We start from the raw sequence: 15,889 nt of genomic DNA, 5'->3' as shown, positions 1-15,889 counted from the left end.
CTCCAGCGCAGCACCGAGAGAGCTCCAGCGCAGCACCGAGAGAGCTCCAGCGCAGCACCGAGAGAGCTCCAGTGCAGCATCGAGAGAGCTCCAACGCAGCACCGAGAGAGCTCCAGCGCAGCACCGAGAGAGCTCCAACGCAGCACCGAGAGAGCTCCAACGCAGCACCGAGAGAGCTCCAGTGCAGCACCGAGAGAGCTCCAACGCAGCACCGAGAGAGCTCCAACGCAGCACCGAGAGAGCTCCAGCGCAGCACCGAGGGAGCTCCAGTGCAGCACCGAGGGAACTCCAGCGCAGCACCGAGAGAGCTCCAGCGCAGCACCGAGGGAGCTCCAGTGCAGCACCGAGGGAGCTCCAGTGCAGCACCGAGGGAGCTCCAGTGCAGCATTGAGGGAGCTCCAGCGCAGCACCGAGGGAACTCCAGCGCAGTTATAACCGTGAGTACACATTGAAAGTACTTATTTTCCTGTAAAGCTCTTTGCGATACCTCAGGGAGGGGGTGATATGAGGACAGGACCTTCATTCAGAGAGGAGCTAGTTTTGTGGGTGTGATTTCAGAGCACAGTGGAATCAGATCTTGGCTTTGGGAGTAACAGCTGCGCAGTGACTGCGGGAATGGAGCTGGGAATGTTTCCTGGCTCATCGCCAAGTAGGGCCTAACATTTACAAACCAACCAGTCAGAACAGCTTCATGTTGGAGAGCAGCACGATCTGGATTAGCAACACCCAGAGATACTGGAGCAAGTCACTCTGAGACTGCTGACAGGAGGCTACTGCCTGACTAAAGGATAATTTAATTTGATATTAGCCAGAACCTTTAATAGTGCAAGTTTATTTTATTAACTTATCGCTCACGGTTACATTTACATCTTGAAAGCAGAGTGACTGGCTTTTTACTTCTGCCAATTCTTTTAACACATTATCATAAGCTTTTAATTGTGTGCTGTGTCAAAGTTAATGCAGCAAAACAGCTTTTTGTTACCATAAAACTGTCACAGGCGACCATCGGATCCGAAACAGGCAGAGCCTTTACAATCAGGTTTCCTCTCATTTATCCTCAGTTGCATTCCCCGTGTGGGTCAACGTGAGAATAAAGCCTTGCTCCTGCTCAGAACCTCGCTGAGAGTGCATCAAAACTCCAACCGCAGTAACGGCCTGCATTTATGTGGCGCCTTTAATGTTGTAATGGCCTCCCAGGGCACTTTGTGGGAGCTTTATCAAACAAAACATGACACTGAGGGCAGAATTTTCCCATCCCGCCTGCTGTGGGAATCGGAGTGGACAAGGGGGCGGACCACGCAAAGATCCGTTGACCTCAAGCGGGATTTTCTGATTTTGGGGCGAGGGCGGCTGGAAAATCTGCCCCGGAATCCGTGTCTGTGTGGAGTTTACACATTCTCCCCGTGTCTGCATGGGTTTCCTCCGGGTACCCCGGTTTCCTCCCGCACTCCAAAGATGTGCGAGTTAGGTTGATTGGCTCGATTGCCCCTCAGTGTCAGGGGGACTCTGAAATCAATCTCCATTGGTGTGTGGGATGAATCCTACAATACTCTGCAAAATACAGCCACAGGGTTGAAGAGTGAGGGGTGTTTTTTTTAGCCTATGGTGCTAATTCAGCACTGTAGTGCTGCACTGCTGATTTTGGGATCTTGCTGTGAGTAGATTGGATCCTGCATTTACTGCATTGAAACCATCACCGTGTTTACAAAGTTACCCCTGCCTGTAAAGCACAGCTTTCTATACACACGTTCTTCTTGTTCTGTCACTGCTGATCTGACAATACAGCGAGTCACCAAAACACACGGCTGCAGATTAGATTCAGCTGTTGTATAATCCGATCAGGAATCACCACAACCTCCAGCCACCTCTCTGCAAGGACACTCAGAATCTCCTCAGCACCCAGTCTGTGCTCTCTCTGTGCCCCACTGTCCTGTACTCTCTTCCTCTGCTGATTCCACTCTCTCTCTGTGGCCCGCTCTCCTTTCACTGACTGCATCTTAACACCTTAATCCACGGCAGATCAGCTGCTGATAGTTAATTCCAGTTAACAACTTCAATTTCAATCTTTGATCTGTTAAAACCTTCTTCAATTTCCATCTTGCTGAGTTGGAGGAAGCGCTGGGGTTGGGGGTTGAGTGGTGGGGGGCGGGGGGTCACAGTCCATTTCATTGGCATTGCCTGACGCTGTCTACTAAAGCTTACCCATCACCAGAGTGCTCGCTCCGAGGGCCTGGAGATGTGGAGGCCTCAGAGTCTCTGAGTGAGAGGCAAGGAGGAGAGGCTGGCTCCATTCTTTGATTTGATTAGATTTATTATTGTCAGGTGTATTAACACACAGTGAGAAGTATTGTTTCTTGCGCACCATACAGACAATGTATACTGTTCATAGAGAAGGAAAGGAGAGTGCAAAATGTAATGTTACAGTCATAGCTAGGGTGTAGAGAAAGATCAACTTAATGCAAGGTGGGTCCATTCAAAAGTCTGACAGCAGCAGGGAAGAATCTTTTCTTGAGTCGGTTGGGACGTGACCTCAGACTTTTGTATCTTTTTCCTGAAGGAAGAAGGTGGAAGAGAGAATATCCGGGGTCCTTAATTATGCTGGCTGCTTTGTTGAGGCAGCGGGAAGTCAATGGATGGGAGGCTGGTTTGCGTGATGGATTGGGCTACATTCACAACCTTTTGTAGTTTCTTGGGCAGAGAAGGAACCATACCAAGCTGTGATACAACCCAGAAAGAATGCTTTCTATGGTGCATCTGTAAAAATTGGTGAGACTCGTAGGTGACATGCCAAATTTCTGAGTGCTTGTTGGATGAGGAGCAGTTCAGGTCCTCCTGGAAGGAGCCAGACCCACAAAAATCATTTTTAAACTGGTCACTTGGGTCAGGAACCAAAGGGCATGGGCAGATTAACCAGAATCTCCAGGAGAGGAGAGAGAAAAATCTCTCAAGAACACAAACTATAGCAACAGGCAAAGAACCAGACATTTCATTCAACAATGTAAAATAAAACAATCCATTGGAATAGTTGAGGGAGAATGTTTCAAACTGATTTATATCTTCAATCCTGTATCATTATTGGTGTGCTCTGTTTATATGGACATCCCTTCACTCCTTCCATCTACAAATCACGCTCAGCATTGAAACTGTGCCAAGGCGTTAATTTCACAGCCATTAACTTCACGCCTAAGGTTCTAAACATTAAATTAGACACAATTAAAATCTTGTAGAACCCATCTTCGGCAGACACTGACAATTCAGCTTCAGCACTGACATCAATCCTCCCTCCGTCCATTCCTTCATCCCTCTGTCCATTCACTCCCTCCATTCCTCCGTCCCTCCATTCCTCCCTCCCTCCCTCCATTTCAGTCTCCCCCCATTCATCCTTCTGACCCCTTCCATCCTTTCCTCCCTCCCTTCATCTCTCCAATTTCCAATCCTCCCTCCATTCCATTGTTGGGATTATGTCAGGGACCCGGGTTTGATTCCTGGTTTGGGTCACTGTCTGTGTGGAGTTTGCACGTTCTCCCCGTGTCTGTGTGGGTTTCCTCCGGGTGCTCCAGTTTCCTCCCACAGTCTGAAAGACATGATGGTTTGGTGCATTGACCCAAACAGGCGCCGGAGTATGGCGCCTAGGGGATTTTCACAGTAACTTCATTGCAGTGTTAATATAAGCCTTATTTGTGACACTAATAAATAAACAAACATCAGCTCTAACAGAAAGCTAACTATACAAGTGTCCCCTCACATTGAGGAGGCAACGTTAATATAATCAATCATAATATCTGTAATATCCAATGAAGGGAGGCTCACATTACCCAAGGCGATTAGACTCACTGTCCCCTGTGGCTCCCACTTAGTGTGGAAGATTCCAAGTGTATCTTTGGGCTCAATGGGCACTCGCTAACTAAGCTGGTACACCCAGTGCAGTACTGAGGGGAGGCTGCACTGTTGGAGATACCATCATTCAAATGTGACGTTAAACTGAGGCCCACTCTGCTCTCTTACATGGGTAGGAATGACCCATGCCGCTATTCTGAAGGGGGTGGGGGAGGGTTTTGGTGTCATGGTCATTATTTGTTTCATAGGCGAACACCCATTGACCTGATTATAGAATCCCTACGGGGCAGAAGGAGGCCATTCAGCCCATCGAGTCTGCACCGGCCACAATCCCACCCAGGCCCTGTTCCTGTAACTTGATATATTACCCCTGACACTAAAAGGTAATTTAGTTCGGTCAAACCACCTAACCCACACATCTTTGGACTGTGGGAGGAAACCGGAGCACCTGGAGGAAACCCACGCAGACACAAGGAGAACATGCAAACTCCACACAGACAGTGACCCAAACCTGGGTCCCTGGCGCTGTGAGGCAGCAGTGCTAACCCATTGTGCCACCATCCCGCCCTTAGTAGGCAGTTGGAGACTTTATGAAGGTGAGGGGGGCAAGGTTTAACACAGATATCAGAGGGACGTATTTTACACAGAGGGTGGTGGGGGCCTGGAATGCACTGCAGGGTGGTAGAGGCAGACACGCTGGGATCATTTAAGACTTATCTGGATGGCCACATGAACAGACTGGGAATGGAGGAATACAAATGAATAGTCTAGTTGGAGGCATGAGCGGCGCAGGCTTGGAGGGCCGAAGGCCTGTTTCCTGTGCTGTATTGTCCTTTGAACATTCCTGACTGTTTCATTGGGACTCTGGTTCAGCAGAAACACTGGTTTCCTCTCCTCAGCCCTGTCCCCATCCACAGGCAAGGCTCAATGGGGAAAAGCAACTCAAACACAAAGAGCAGTGAAGCAGCAGCTGCTCACACTCCGGTCCACAGCTGGTTTCCTCAGGGAGGGAGTGACATTACAAAGACTGTGAATGGTTATCCTTCATTCAATATCACTCAGACAGATTCTCTGCTCATTATCACATCTCTGTTTGTGGGATATGGGGGAGGGGATATGGGGGGTGGAGTGTGTGCGTGAGCTTTAAATAGAAATCCAGCCGGGGTCCCCAGTCATAGGGGTTTACAGCACGGAACCAGCCCTTTGGCCCAACTTGTCCACACTGTCCAGTTTTTATCACTAAGCTAATCCCAATTGCCTGCATTTGGCCCATATCCCTCTATACCCATCTTACCCATGTAACTGTCCAATGCTTTTTAAAAAGACAAAATTGTATCTGCCTCTAATACTACCTCTGGCAGCTTGTTCCAGACACTCATTGCCCTCTGTGTGAAAAATTGCCCCTCTGGACCTTCTTATATCTCTCCCCCTCTCACCTTAAACCTATGCCCTCTAGTTTTAGACTCTTTGGAAAAAGACATTGACTATCTAGCTAATCAATCCCCCCATTATTTTATAGACTTCTATAAGATCACCCCTAAGTCTCCTCTGTCCTTGATCATTCGTGCAAAGTGCCTGACCGTGGGTGTGGGTGGAGGCCTGGGATACAGGATCGAGTGCCCAGCCCAACAACTCGAGACTCAATATCTTTCTGCCACTGGTCAGTCGGTCACCGGGGTGGGATGTCAGGAGTGCCAGTGGTGGCTGGAGGAACACTCAACACCTTTAGTAAATGCAGCAAGGTTCAGGAGGAAGGCTTCCATGTTTGGGTTCACATCGCAAACTCCTCTCTTTACCTGGTGCTGCTTTTCAACCTCTTCCCAAATATTAACTGAAGAGGGCAGAGAGGGAATAAAGAGCAGATTTAGGTTCGTGCTGCACCTTATACGGCCCGCAGTGTTTCACACACAACGACGTGTCTGAAATGCATCGTCTCCTGCTTATGGAAGCAAATTCAGCAACTAATCTGTGCACAGCAAGATTCCACAAATAACAATGAGGCCCATGTGCAGCGAACGCGATGCTGGCTGTGCTGCAGGGCTGTTTGTCAAGACAGGAGTGTTCTGTTGGCATCGCTGGGAGAATAAAACACCGACTCTTTAACATCACCCCTCCTGGAACTGGCCCCTCTCACAGGCCTGGCTCTGACTGAAGGTCCTGTCCCTTCCTCTCAACTCCTTGCTCGCGGGAAAAAAAAATTCCCTATCCAAGGCAACCATTCTTTTCCAAATCCAACAAACCTCTATTAAATCTCCCTTAATCATCAGCTAATGGAGGGTTCAACCTCCAAATAATCCAACTCTCGGAGGAGTCCTGTGAGCAGAACAGTGAAACTGCTGTGCGCTCCTTCAAGGGTCAAGTTCTCCTCAAATCTGGTTATATCAGCCTGTTTATAACAACACACAGAACCCTAAATCTCTCCGGACCTACGCCATTTGTATAATTACTCAGATCTTCCCTGTTGGGACGAAAATCGATGACCTTACACTTAACTGCACTGCAACCTATCTGCACTCACGCCATCAATTGATGTCTTTTGTATATTTATGCTTCTGTCTCCATTAGCTGCTTTGGTACTGATCTCTACGTCACTGGAAAGCTTGGATGTGCCTCTCTGCACAGCCTCCTGAAGGAGGTGGTACAGGATTCTAGAGAGGTCAGCGTCTGTTTGTGTGTTTATTATGAGCAATGCTTCACCACAGAGGCCCCCTCACATCTCAAACATCTTCAATTCCATCTGGTGCCTACTAGACAATCCTCTCGATGTTAAAAGCCATATCATTCATCAGATAACTACAAAAATAACTCCCAGACGAAGCCAGGAGAGTTTTTTTATGAAGCAATGTGATGTTATACTCTGAATGTGTAGCCTGAAAGGTCGGTGGATTGAGATTAAATAGTCTCCTTCAAAGGAAATTGGATAAATTCTTAAAGAGAAAAGATCAGGAGGTTTGAATTATAAGGAGAGGCGGGATAGGCTGTGACTTATTCCCCTGGAGTGTAAGAGGATGAGGGTGACCTTATAGAGGTTTATAAAATCATGAGGGCAATCGGTAAGTTGAATATCCAAGGTGGCACAGCGGGATGGCACGGTGGCACAGTGGTCAGCACTGCTGCCTCACAGTGCCAGGTACCCGGGTTCAATTCTGGCCTTGGGACATGTCTGTGTTGAGTTTGCATTTTCGCCCCGTGTCTGCGTGGGTTTCCTCTGGGTGCTCCGGTTTCCTCCTACAGTCAAAAGATGTGCAGGTCAGGTTGACTGGCCATGCTAAATCGATGCTAGTGTCAGAGGATTAGCAGGGTAAATGTATGGGGTTACAGGGATAGGGCCTGGGTGGGATTGTGCTCGGTACAGACTTGATGGGCTGAATGGCCTCCTTCTGTATTGTAGGAATTCTATGAGGTTTTATTGTATGAGATCTTTCCCCTGGAGTAGGGGAGTCCAAAACTAGAGGGCATAGCTTTAAGGTGAGAGGGAAAAGATTTAAAAGGGACCTGAGGGGGGCAACTTGTTCACACAGAGGGTGGTGCGTGTATGGAATGAGCTGCCAGAGGAGGTGGTAGAGGCGGGTACAATTACAACATTTAAAATATATTTGGGCAGGTAGATGGATGGGAAAAGTTTAGAGGGATATGGGCTAAATGCAGGCCAATGGGACTAGTTGAGTTTAGGAAACCTGGTCGGCATGGACAAGTTGGGCCGAAGGGCCTGTTTCCGTGCTGTACATCTCTACGACTCCACAGGAAGGGCTACTGGGAAAGGGCAGCAAAGAGGCAGTGTAGGCCGTATGCTTTAATGGAACATCACTGAACTGAAACATTAACTCTGTGTGCCTCTCTATTACAGGCACTGTGTGACCTGCTGAGTGCTTTTCCAACCTTGTTCTTATTTTTAAAATTACAAATAATATCTCTCCGTGCTCTGAAGGTGTGATAAGGTGACGATGCAGCCAATCGGCGCACTCTGCTGTCAAGCAGGCTGGACACTGAATGGGATTAACCTCTGATAAGATCACATCGGTCAGAGGCAAATCTGAACTGGTGTTGGCCATTCGGCCCGTCTCTCCCTGCTCCACCATTCAATAAGATCATGGCTGATCTGATCTTGGCCTCTGCTCCACTTTCCTGCCTGTTACTCAGGACCCTTGACACCCCTTTGGTCAAAAGTCCGTCCTTGAACATTGTCAATGACCCAGCTTCCACTGCTCTCTGCGGAAGAGAATTCCAAATACTCTGCAATGAAATCCCCCCTCCTCTCTGTCTTCACTGTGCAACCTGGAACAGTGTCCCCTAGTTTTAGATCCCCCCATGGGAGAAACATCCTCACACTACCTACCCTTCAAGCCCCTTCAGAATTGGACCTGATCCGATTCGATCAGCTCTCCTTCTTCTGAACTCCGGTGAGAATAGGCTAACTCTGCTTAGCCATCTCTCATTGGACACCATCTTCGTCCCAGGAATCAATCAACTGAACCTTCTCTGGACTGGTTCCAATGGAAGCTCTGATTTGACTTATTATTGTCACATGTATTAGCGTATAGTGAAAAGTATTGTTTCTTGCGCACAACACAGACAAAGCATACCATTCATAGAGAAGGAAAGGAGAGAGTGCAGAATGTAGGGTTATAGTAATAGCTAGGCTGTAGAGAAAGATCAACTAAATATGAGGCAGGTTCATTCAAAAGTCTGACAGCAGCAGGGAAGAAGTTGTTCTTGAGTCGGCTGGTATGGGATCTTAGACTTTTGTATCTTTTCCCTGATGGAAGAATGCTCAATTGCCCCTCAGTGTCCCAACGTGTGTAGATTAGGTGGATTAGCCATGGTAAATTGCCCCTTAGTGTCAAGAGGTGTGTAGATTAGGTGGATTAGCCATGTAAATTGCCCCTTAGTGTCCCAAGATATGTAGGTTAGGTGGATTAGTGGGGTAAATGTGCAGAGTTAAGGGGATTGGGCCTGGATGGGCTGTTCTGTCAGAGAATTGGTGCAGGCTCGATGGGCTGAAAGGTCTCCTTCCGCACTGTGGGGATTCTAAGATTCTATTTGGAAAGCTAGCTCAGCTGTCAGTTGCGGAGATTGTAGGTTTGAGAGGATTGGTGCAACATTGCAACATGTTAGCATACTTCATGTAATTAAAACATGTTTTGCTGCATCTCACATGGTTGTAAAGCAATCCTGTACATTACAGACACTTCCGGGGAAATTGGATACACACACAAGGCTGGAAGGAACAGAAGGAAAGAGGGTGAGATCAAGAGTGGGAGGAGGCTTGTGGAAAGCATACACTCCAGCATCCAACAGATGGGCTGAATGGCCATTTTATACGCTATAAATTTGAGATGATAATCCCTACAGAGGATCCATCAAAATCTGGGGGAGTGGTCTGAGGCCCCTGTTTTGAGTCTCCCCCGTGCTGGGTTGCCTCATTTTCCCTTGGCTAGCGAACAGAAGAACACTGTTACGTTTCAGAGGTTGCTCCAGACATCAATGCAGCTAATCCCAGACCCCCCTCCTTCGCTGCGTTCCCCCCTGGATACGGTGAGGAGTTTACCTGTAACATGCAGCAAGTCTTCACTTTCGACCTCCACTTTCAGGAATATTCGTCCCCTCCTCTCTGTGTGGTCTGTCCCACACATACTCGGCACGTTTATAACGCATTTCTTATGCACGTTCAGGTCACAGGCTGTGGAGCAAAAAAAAATGACACAAAAAAGATTCAGAAACAGTCATTCTAAACTCTCCACCAAAACACCACAGGGATCCCATCGCCCCCCACCCCCCCCGCAACAAAAAAAAACTATTTTCCCTGTTTGTGGGAAGGGAGGGGAGGGGTGGCTGGGGAGTTGGGGGGTGGGGGGGAGTGATGCTGCAGGGGGAACAGAAGGGGAAGTGGAAAGAAGGGAACAGAAATTAAACTTTCAGTGAACATGAAGTGAAGATATTCCTGGTCAAAACAGGTTTCCCTTTAAATATTCAAAATGAAATGTAAAAAATAAATATTGTTAACACTAAAAGCTGTGTGAGAATCCCGACTTTAACTCTTCATGTCTCTGGTTCGGAGAAATGTTATCAATTTTCGCACACTGTGCATGGACAGATCCTCCACCTCTCTCAGTAAGGGTTTTCAAAACTTAAGTTTTCATGTGTGTGGAGTTGCACATTCTCCCCGTGTCTGCGTGGGTTTCCTCCGGGTGCTCCAGTTTCCTCCCACAGTCCAAAGATGTGCGGGTTAGGTTGATTGGCCATGCTAAAAATTGCCCCTTAGTGTCCTGAGATGCGTAGGTTAGAGGAATTAATGGGTAAATATGTAGGGATATGGGGATAGGGCCCTGGGTGGGATTGTGGTTGGCGCAGACTCAATGGGCCAAATGGCCTCCTTCTGCACTGAAGGGTTTCTGTGATTCTATGAGGGAACTGGACAATGATCGGAAATGTAACATATACAGTAATGAATAAAAAGATTGCTATTGGGATAAATTTGTTAGCTCTTTGAAAAGCCTGGCATCAGGAGGATGGGCTGAAGTACCACTGAATGAACTGTGGAAATGAGCCCCATAGACTTGGATGGATCCCATCCTTGTTGCCAGATTAGGTCAAGTTAGCTGATCTCAAAAAATAGGAAGGCTGCATTCATATAGCACTGTTCATGGCACCAGTGCTGCCTAAGTTAGAGGCAGTGCAGTGTCATCATTGGTGGAAATGCAGTAGTTAATTTGTTGACAGCTAGATCCACAATGTGATAATAACCAGATAATCTGATTCCTGTCATACTAATTGAGGGATAAATGTTGGCCAGAATATCTGGGATAACTTCCCTGATTTTCCATGAAATGACATCTTTTACATACAGCTGAGGGGAATGATATGGCCTTGATCTGACAGGAAGAACCTCCGACAACGCGGCATTCTGAAAATACAGCATTCTGACAGTGCGGCATCCCAACAGTGTGACATCCTGAGAGTATGGTGTTCTGAGAGTACAGCATTCCGACAGTGCGGCATTCTGACAGTATGGCATTCTGATAGTGCAGCGTCCCAACAGTATGACAATCCAACAATGCAGCATTCCCAAACTGCGGCGTTCTAACACTGTAGCATTCCGAAAGTGCGGCATTCCAACAGTGCTGCATTCAAAAATGCAGCATTCCAAACACATTGCAGCATCCTGACAGTGCGGCAGTCCGACAGTGCAGCATTCCGACAGTGCGGCATTCCGACAGTGCGGCATTCCGACAGTGCGGCATTCCGACAGTGCGGCATTCCGACAGTGCGTCAGTCCGACAGTGCGGCATTCCAACAGTGCGGCATTCCGACAGTGCGTCAATCCGACAGTGCAGCATTCCAACAGTGCGGCAGTCCGACAGTGCGGCATTCCGACAGTGCATCAATCCGACAACGGCGCAGTCCAACAGTGCGGGATTCCCACAGTGCAATATTCCCACAGTGCAATATTCCCACAGTGTGACATTCCCACAGTGCGGCGTTCCCACAGTGCGGCGTCCCCACAGCACCCCAGTGGAATGTTGGTCTGGATTTTTCTGGAGTGGGATTGCCCTCACCACCTTGCCACTTGGAGCTGTCACTCTGATTGGTACCAGTGCCCCATGGGCTGGCTGGGCAGTGGGCAGAAATTGGCGAAACCACTGCCTCTGACCCCGAGTCAGTGACTATTGCTGAAGGTGTGCGTGAGGAGGTCAAAAGAGAATCAGGCTGAGATTCTCTCCATGTGGCCAATCCATGGCCCCTGGAGAATGGCCACATGGAGGTGGGAATGGGAAAGAAGCCCAGCGCTCAGTGCCAGTCAGTCTCTCAGAAAGGAGGAGGGAATGAATACTCCCCAGAATAGATCAGTGAATCCGCAACTGCTGTCAGATTGGGTGAAACTAACAAAGATGAAGAAAGTTCAGCTGTGCTGCCACTTCCCGGTGTGTTAACGGGATGGTTCGAATCCCGGCTCTGCTCCCGCCGAGCTGTTTCTCCCGGATATAGAAATACGGGATATACGTCGACTTTTAATAACTCAATATGATGTCAGTCTCAAACTGCATTCCTGCAAAGGTTCAGCCTCACACCGTGTCTAATTGACTGAGACTTCACATCGAGGAATTGTATCTCAGCGACCGCTGAGTGAAAGTCACTTGGGAATGAGCGTGCCAGGAACCTGGACCCTGTTTTTTCACATGAACAGCTTTGGTAGATAAACAGCACCCCCACAAACCCACCACCCCAGTCCCCCAACTCCATCCGCTCCCTTCCAACACACACACACACACACACACACACACACACACACACACACACACACACACACACACACACACACACACACACACACACACACACACACAACACACCAATAACACAGTAGTGGTGACTCTGCCACTACATTCCAGCTGACACCCTTGCTTTGATGGTTCATTACACTTCACTGAGTGGGCTTTTGCTCAGTTAAACAACCATCTGTCTCACGTGATAAATCATTTCAAGGTGCTTCAGCGGACCATCATAAAACATAATCCAACACTCAGCCACATCAGGAGATAATGGGACAGATGACCCTGAGCTCAGTGAAACTGCGAGCTATTAAGGAGTGTCTTAATGCAAAGATAGATAGCTAGATACTTAGCTTCATGCTTTTCCCAGCATGCAGACGGATGGGAAAGCGCACACAACTGCGTTTGAGAGTGTGTGTGTGAAAGAATGTGCGTGTAAGAATGTGCAAGTGTGTGTGTGTAAGAGGAGAAGAGAGAGTGTGCATGTGTGTGTGTATTTGTGTATGTGTGAGAGTGAGGAGTACATGTGTGAGAGAGTGTGTGAAAGAGTGAGAGTGTGTGAGAGTGTGTGTGAAAGAGTGAGAGTGTGTGAGAGAGTGTGTGAAAAAGTGAGAGTGTGTGAGAATGGAAGTGTGTGTGGAAGTGACAGTGTGTGTGAGAGAGTTAGAAGGGGTGCACGTGTGAGAGAGTGTGAGAGAATGAAAGCATGTGTGAGAGAGTCAGAGCGTGTGTGAAAGAGTAAGAGAGAGAGAGCACATTTGAGAGTGAGAAAGAGAGTGTATGTGTGAGAGAGAAAAGGAGATGTGTGTGTGTGAGAGAGAGAAGTTTAAGAGTGGGCGTGTGAGAGAGAGAGAAACAGACGTGCTGTACTGTTCTATGTTCTTCAGTCTGACATTGATGGAGGTAGTGTGAAAGTGTGTGAGAGAGAGTGAGAATGAGTGTGAGATAGAAAGACAGACAGATACAGGTGGTGTGAGAGTGAGATTTTTGGATCTTCACGAAGACAGTTCGAAATTGCTAAAAGCTCACAGGTGAGTGATAAAAAAAACTTTGTAGTGCATCTGAATCATAAAGACGCAATGTTATCTATCTTAAAACAACATTTTCCATCATGTCCAACATTAGTTAATGATTGTATTCACTTTGAGTAAACTGTCATGGTGATGTATGAAGTTAGCGTGCTGTGATTTGAATGATTATATACATCGAGCAGTACAGCAGCACATTCTGTCCTTCCAAACTTGGCTCATATCTGGGATTCAGTCTGAAGTCCAAAAAAGCAGGAGCATGGAACTGACTTTCCCAGGTCTGTGGTGGATGGAGGGAGCCATCTACAAAGAGTGGATTAACTGGATCACGAGGCAGTGAGATGATTGATGGGGGGGGTTAGATTACAAGGGGAGGGAACAGACCGATTCACGTTGGCATGGACCAGTAGGAGGTGTTCTGATTTCCCCGATAGACCACCATTAAACAAATCCTGCACGTCTTTACTTCCTTCTGGAGCAGTTTAGTGAATCACTAAGAGGAAACTCACTGTCACATTTCATCCCCTGGTGAATGAGGCCGTACAGCAGAGAGCCGCAGTGATCACAGAACGTTGGGCTGCCATATGTGTGGATTTTAAATTTGTGTTTGCTCCTCGGGTCCTGGAAATAGAAACAGAGAAACAAAGGTTTCATTCTTCACTTTTAAAAAGAGATCTTCGCTTTTTCTCAATCACCCTCGACATAAGAACAAAGAAAATTACAGCACAGGGACAGACCCTTCGGCCCTCCAAGCCTGCACCGACCATGGTGCCTGACTGAAGCAATCCCCCTACCCTTCCGGGGACCCTATCCCTCTATTCCCATCCTATTCATGTATTTGTCAAAAAGCCCCTTAAAAGTCACTACCGTACCCGCTTCCGCTACCTCCCCCGGCAGCGCGTTCCAGGCACCCACCACCATCTGTGTAAAAAACTTGCCTCGTACATCTAATTAAACTATGTCTTAACTAAACTAAAAAAACTTTCTGCCCTTACTCGATCCTTCTATTCCCTCCCTATTCATGTCCCCATCCAGAAGCCTGTTAAATGTTGCTAATGTGCCTGCTTCCACCACCTCGTCTGGCAGTGCGTTCCAGGCACCCACCACTGTCTGCGTGAAAAACTTACCCCCGCACATCTCCCTCAAACTTTCTCCTTCTCAGCTTGAACCTTTGCCCCTTGTAATTGACACTTCTACCCTGGGAAAAGGCTCTGACTGTCCACCCTGTCTATGCCTCTCATAATTCTGTAGATCTCTATTACATCTCCCCTCAGCCTCTGTCTTTCCGGTGAAAACAATCCTAGTTTATTCACCCTCTCCTCCTAGGCAACACCCTCGAGACCAGGCAACACCCTGATGAACCTTCACCTCGACAATTTCCACAAGGTGGCCTCACACTCCCCCCTGTGTGAATTCATGCAATGCAGAGAGTGGATCCAAGCAGACACTGCCATCCCTTCACTCCAACTCCACCTTACAGTGAGAGGAACAGGCCCCTATAGTAACCCTGCCTTCTCACCGATTATCCCAACAACCCCAGCTCCATTTCTCTCAGCTTCTTTATTTCTTAGTGTCACATGTACATTAACACTGCAGTGAAGTTACTGCGAAAATCCCCGAGTTGCCACACTCTGGAGCCCGTTCGGGTACGCAGGGGGAGAATTTAGCATGGCCAATGCACCCTAACCAACACATCGTTCGGTCTGTGGGAAGAAACTGGAAGAAACTCTCGCAGACACGGGGAGAACGTGCAAACTCCACACAGGCAGTGACCCAAGCCGGGAATGGAGCCCAGGTCCCTGGCGCTGTGCGGCGCTGCAAGGCTTTGCAATTGATTGCTCACTGACCTGATCTATTAATCACCAAAACTGCATCGGTTTGGCAGACTATGTGATGAGCACATTAACCAGAATGTGGCATTGCGAGGATCTCACAGGTCTGGTGCTGGGGGGGGTGGGGGGAGAAGGGGGGGGTGGGGGATATCCAGGACAGCAAGCTTAATTTGACTCAAAGATAGATGCAGAGGTGGGACTTTAACACCTGTCAATGATGAGTGAGTAAGATCAGACTGTTTTTCTCCGCTTCATAGTTACCATGAAGCCCCTCTTTGCGTTGACGAGTCTGACTGATGTCGGACTAAATGTGTCACATATTCCGTTAATGAAGCTGTGTCACTCAAGGTGATTAGGCCATATTTTAGGCTTTTTTTTTCCGTGTGTGTGTCTTTTTTTACCCCTGTCAGCAAGTTGCCATGGGAACAACCTATTATTTATTGCTGCCAAAAAGTGGCGTTGCGGCTGCGTTCATTCCCTCGGTATCGAGCTGGTGTGATGGGGAATTAAATGAAAATGTTAACAGAACGGCACAGTCCTCCCACCTGACGTGATAAACTCTGAAAGGTTTCGAGTGGTTTTTGGAACAGAGGTGACTCTGTTTGAAAGGATCATCCAGAGCCTCTTTCTCCGAGGCAGTTACAATCTCATTATTCTCCTTATGACAGGAAGATGAAAGCTTAACAACCAAGGTCATGACCTTGGTAACACAGACCGCCTGACCAGCCCATCCCCCCACCCACCCTGTGTCCCCTAATGGGGCAGTCCCTTCATTCCCCGCATCCTGTGATGGGTCTCAGTGTTTAGCTGGACAATGTGTAATGCCTTCCAAGTTCGCAGAGTTAAAGTCCGCCTCGCGAAGTCTCTATGAAGCCAGTTGCCCCAGTTCCAGAATCTATCACCCTGGATTTAGGAGCTGGAC

At 48.0% G+C, this 15,889-nt stretch overlaps 1 protein-coding gene across 1 annotated transcript in view; it reads right to left on the bottom strand.

Moving 5' to 3' along the window:
- The window catches only part of prkcab (protein kinase C, alpha, b), a 365,814-nt gene that overhangs the window by 113,761 nt on the left and 236,164 nt on the right, over positions 1-15,889 (bottom strand). The window contains exons 4-5 of the mRNA XM_080209359.1: positions 13,645-13,756; positions 9,386-9,517 (exon numbers count right to left, since the gene is read on the bottom strand). Of these exons, the coding sequence (XP_080065485.1) occupies positions 9,386-9,517; positions 13,645-13,756 (244 nt within the window). The remainder of the gene's footprint in view (positions 1-9,385; positions 9,518-13,644; positions 13,757-15,889) is intronic.

The sequence above is a fragment of the Carcharhinus amblyrhynchos genome, chromosome 21, assembly GCF_965287045.1.
Source record: "Carcharhinus amblyrhynchos chromosome 21, sCarAmb.v2.hapA, whole genome shotgun sequence".
Classification (NCBI taxonomy): Eukaryota; Metazoa; Chordata; class Chondrichthyes; order Carcharhiniformes; family Carcharhinidae; genus Carcharhinus; species Carcharhinus amblyrhynchos.
The sequence above is the reverse complement of the archived record's forward strand: the minus strand, read 5'-3'. Positions and strand labels throughout refer to the sequence as shown.